This window comes from Atta cephalotes, assembly GCF_000143395.1.
Source record: "Atta cephalotes unplaced genomic scaffold scaffold00025, whole genome shotgun sequence".
NCBI lineage: Eukaryota > Metazoa > Arthropoda > Insecta > Hymenoptera > Formicidae > Atta > Atta cephalotes.
Window position 1 is genome coordinate 3557631 of NW_012130089.1, and position 5316 is coordinate 3562946.

General features: G+C 32.5%; 1 protein-coding gene across 1 annotated transcript; it reads right to left on the reverse strand.

Annotated features, from left to right (window-relative positions):
• Positions 1 to 828: 828 nt before the first annotated feature.
• LOC105620328 (prostatic acid phosphatase) lies at positions 829 to 3924 on the reverse strand. The gene is made up of 6 exons (XM_012201830.1): positions 3757 to 3924; positions 3042 to 3137; positions 2623 to 2862; positions 1684 to 1990; positions 1372 to 1583; positions 829 to 972 (listed from the first exon to the last, which is right to left on the reverse strand). The coding sequence occupies exons 1-6, from the start codon at positions 3922 to 3924 to the stop codon at positions 829 to 831; spliced, it is 1167 nt and encodes a 388-aa protein (XP_012057220.1).
• Positions 3925 to 5316: the final 1392 nt, after the last annotated feature.

The window sequence follows — 5316 nt, forward strand, 5'->3', positions numbered from 1 at the left end:
TTACATTGTGTGTGTGATAATTACGAGATTAATAATTACAAGTATTAATGTAACTGGTCCTACATTTAAATTAATAAGTATTGATCTCGGAATTACATATATTTCATTTAATACATACTAAATTATTAGCATTAATGAGTATATCAGGAGAAACGCTATTAGCGCTGTTTGTGTCATTCTATGTTTATCGTTCATTTCGTAAAATAAGGATAGAATGACATAAATAACGCTAATAGTTTGTCTCCTGAACTATATCTCTTGTTTCGCTTTTTATATGCAGTTTCACGTGAAAGTGCAAATTTAATTTCATAATAAAGTACAATTGTAAACATATTGTAAATTATTATCTAAAACTTAGTGATTCTTTAAATAAAAAGAAAACTTAGCAGCATCCTCTTATTTGAAAAATATAATTTACAATGAGATCAGCAATGAGAGTATAGCGTGGTACTTTGTGCGCAAAAGTTCATATATGTACATTTCATACTTAAAATGTGCAATCATGTTGAACAGATTAGAAACATAATTGTAAATTGGTTCGTTCATGTTTCATTACATTTTATCTGTACTTTACTTTTCCTTATTGCAAATTTTTACTTTATTTCTGAAGAAATTTGTATTTTTTAATCTCTTTTGATGATTCTTTAAGCTATATATTTGTTCTTTCGATTTAAATGGCATCAGAGTAATGACTGTATCTCTAACCAAGAACGTAAGATTTAAAGAATTTTCGTTGAAAACAGCTCGAAATGTAATAGAAACGTCCATTTGTATCGTTTAAGTAAGTATGAAATATGTATGAATTTTTGCGTACTCTCATCAATAGTTTTACATTTTACATTCTGCATCCCAATCGTCCGGAATCACTTCGTGCCACACTTGCTTCAGGTTTTGCAATAGGCAAGGACTCGCGCAGTTAGGAATTTCCAAACGATGCGCGTTGTCCATTTCTGTATTATTTAAATATAGTGCCTTTGATAACAAACAGAGAATAGAATAAATTAGTTTATTATATAATTATTTTATAATTTATAAATCACTAGAATAGCAATCGCGGGAGGTATAAAAGTATTTATTAGATAATATACATGTAATATATTGGTATGCAAATAGGAACTATTTCAGGAATTCCGGATGAATCTCAGCAATTATGCAGAAACGCTAATTGTTACCATTAATTAATTAAATCGATTACACATTATTTCCGGTAATTACATAATATAATATCTATTATAATTTTCAATAATGACGTAATAAAATACTTAGACGGAATTTGCAGCGTGTTAAAGTTTTTTTACGATAGGTGAAACAATTTCTGATTATAAAAATATTCATAGCTGTATCATAAAACTTTACGATAACTATCCATACCTTTACTTCTTGGTCGGCTCCATCATTGACGAAGTGTAACTCCAATATGATCATCGCTCCATAATCTGGTTTAAGAAGCTCATTCGTGAATCCCATTGTCCTCATCACGTTAACGATAGTTATGTCGTGAGCGGAATAAAAATAAGATCGTTTCGATTTGGGATTGTCTTTACTCTCTTCCATGCAATGTAAAATCTCTTTTAGTAGCGGCCCTGCAAATAGTGATAATATAATTTCCAAAACAAGATTTTATGATATAATTTAAAAAGTATATTTTCAGCGATATTTATCGCTATAGAGATATCGTCATACCTCCACGAAGACGTTTTTGAATAGTGCCTTCGGTGAAGATTGCGAGACTACGAGCGGCTATTTCGCGCATCTTGTCGTTGTAAAAATTTTGCGTCCATGCTGGAAGTTGTAAATTGTGTTGCTCTTCGATCTCGAGGGTGTTGTAAAGAAACTCGACATCGATGATCGTGCTCATATTCTGTCCGGTGTGCTGCGTTAGTTCCTTATAATACTCGGCCATTTTCTCATCTGATTTTTTTTCTTCCTCTATGTACGCCTGTTTTAGAGCCGCTTCTAGCTTTGGACATGGTGCCTTCATCACAATCAGCTACAATAATATCTACAGCTACAATATCACTGTATTGAAAAATAAATTTCTTTATAGAGATCACTTTCATGTTTTTAACAAGTAATTTATCATTTGTTTAATTTTTTGTCGGCCAAATTGGACTTTGAAATCATAATCGATATATTGATTATGAATTTTGGTTATAAATTTAAATCTGTAAAAAATAAATAAAACAATTTAACTTCCATGATAAAAACTTGTTGTTAAAGTTTTCATGAGTAGACAAGAATTTTTTCAGATTTTTATAATCTGGAATAATTTGTCTTTATGCTCAAAAACTCAAGTTGCTAACGGGAGATATAAAATTTGACATAGCTGACGAGTTAAAATAACAAATATATCTTCTTATCATATTGTACTATTTTAATTCAAGTGTTTTTGCAACGTAAAATGAAATTTTATATAAAATTTGATGTTTATATAGAGATTATAACAATTAATTGACTTGCAATCTTAAGGTTATAAATTACGTGTTTTTATTTGAACAATAATAAATATTTAAAAAAGAGATCTTTTAAAACAAGGAGATAGCGAATAGGACTTCATATAAAATTTTAAACTGTAAGAAAATTCTTTTGATTTAACATTATAAATTTGATTTTGTATTACACCTTGTCCAATTCCCGTGGTATCGAATGTACAGGAACGGGAGTCCATGTCAAATCGGGCACGAACATGTTCTCGGGACTTGGTGTGAACAATCCGGCGAGTAATGCCAGTGCCGACATGACGCACCGATCCGCGTAGCTGCTACGTATCAGCGTGGCTGTGCTCTCGAATTTACGACCGATTATAGGGCCGTATTTTAAGCGTAACCACTGACCCATGTTATACAGTTGACGCATTCCTTTCTGAAAATGGATTTCGAGATTGATAACGCGTTGTGCATCATTATTCATGCTCGATCACGCGTTTTACAATCGTGATACATGTTGTGCAAGGATTTTATTTATAGCAAATCTGGATATATATTATCATATTATATACGGTAACATTGATTCATCAGTATCTATACGTATTTTGTTCGAACCTTGGTCAAAGAACCCCAGCCACCAGGCCAATTATAATTTATATGAGGATCCTTAGGATAGGTTTCTGTAGGAGTTCGATCGCCATGACGAAACAGCTGTCAACAAATAATGACGATTTCTGTATGAGAGAAAAATACTATTCATTTAATACACAAGTTCATCGCATTTTTCCTCATTTAATAAATTCCTTGATTAAAATTCCTGAAGCAGGATTCATTTAAATGCTTAAAAAATTAAAATAACATTACAGATATTTTTAATATATTAAAAAAGAAATCTGGTAATAGCTACTAAACATATCTTGTTTAGCAACATATTGATGGAATATTTACGTAAATTATTATTATTTGATTGGTACTATTATTACCAAAATAATTATAATTAATTACAGAGGTATAAATAATAATTAAGATAATATTTAGAAAAATAAAAATAGCGTTTAGTTTTGATTATATTTGATTGAAATTATTTTATCGAAGCTTTAGTATCTGTTTAGACTGATTATTGTTATCACCAGATTTTTTTCAATATGTCGGACGTATTTCATCTCGCTATTGGATACCATTTATGATGTTAAAATAAAATGATTAAATATCTCGTAAAATTGTGAAATTGTTAATAGATTCAAGTTTCATTAAACGTAAACATTAAAATTAAATTAACATGTTAATGGAAGCGAGATGACAGGTCAACTATTACAAATGAGCTACTCACAAAAACCACCTGCTGCAACGTGTCAGGTTCGGTAACCAGAGATGCAAACGCTGTGTACGCTAACAGCATACAAGCGATGAAGGTTCCGAGTATAATCACGCTTACGCAAACGCCAAGCTTTCGGATACGACAATTACCCATCGAGGTACGTCCTCTGGCCCGATCCATTTGGCCTAATTACACGTTTCCCGTAGCAATCTCAAGTAACTTCTCCAATCGTAGACTAGATGGTAAACGAGAGCTCGTTAGCGGCTAACGCAATGAGTCCGGTACAAACCTAGTCATTTAGCAGCTGTTCCTTGTGTAAAATAAGTTAGTATACATATAAAGTTACTTTGCGCGATTGAGAACCAGTTGCTTTGTTTATCTCAATAACTTGGAATTATCCCTTCAGTTAGTGAATCATTATTTTAGCAAAACAGAAATTTAGATTATACAGATCTAACAATAACCATAAATTAAAGAAATAAAAACGATGGAGAGAAAAATTTGTTATGAACGCTAATTCTGTGCCATAATGGCAAATTTGCAAATATAGGGATCGCAAATTATTTGCCAGTTTTACAAATATTTATTCTTTTTTGTACATTACAAAAATTATTTGCAACAAATGCAAAATATTTGTCAAATATGCAAATTTCTTTACTATAAACAGCACACAAATTTGACAATTAAATTTTGCAATCCTGTGTTCATAGCAAAATCATTTTTCTTCGTGTAGGAAGAAATAAAAATGTGATAACATTTTCACATTTTTAAAGTTCGATATCCATGTTTAAAACTGATCTAAATTACAAAATTATATATTTCCTAAAAATGCAATTAGAAAATTCTTTTCTTTTATTGTGTGATAAATATTTAAAAAAAAATGAGACTCCCACGTTTAAATCAAAGAAACTATTAAGCCAAAGATAGCTTTACTTATTTTCGTAAAAGATCACGGGCTTATCCGGCTTTGCAAACAAATGATTCACTGAATTCAATTACGTCGGATAGTTTCTCTGAACTGTGTTTATTAGAAAAACACTTGTTTCTCTATCAGATAAAAAATATCAGTGCGCTTATCGCAGACTTCTTTATTATCTATCATGTAAGGCAAAGTTTACCTCTGTTCATACACACGATGTGGGACGTCGTTCGGCTACGCCAGCACTAAAAACTACCGTGGTCGATACGGCACTGCGACCGCTGCAGCACGTCGTGTGATATCCTCTTGGCGTTCTTCATGAAGCGCGCGGAGGGAGATGCGTGACGTGCGTGAATGCCGAACGAAATTGCACGTACTCGTGATTTGCAATCCGAAACATGCAACAGTCAGTCGAACTCGCGGACGCGAATTCGATAACACACACTCTGTTATTATCGCTGCTGCGAATCACAGAATCGTCCGCGGATGAGAGTCGACACGCGTTCACTTCACGTTCTCTTCTTTCCAGCACGCTCATCCTCGTGCTGTATATGGCTGAAAGATCGACCGTGAAGGCTTATATATACATGTGCGTGTGTATTCGTGTGTCATACTTACATAAATTCCATATAAATGCGCATCTGGTTTTCAGT

Coding starts and splice junctions, on each gene's coding strand:
- LOC105620328 (XM_012201830.1), bottom strand. CDS start 3,924: ATGGATCGGGCCAGAGGACGTACCTCGATGGGTAATTGTCGTATCCGA. Junction 3,138..3,756: donor CGTTGCAGCAGGTGGTTTTT/GTGAGTAGCTCA, acceptor ATTTGTTGACAG/CTGTTTCGTCATGGCGATCG. Junction 1,991..2,622: donor TACCACGGGAATTGGACAAG/GTGTAATACAAA, acceptor ATATTATTGTAG/CTGATTGTGATGAAGGCACC.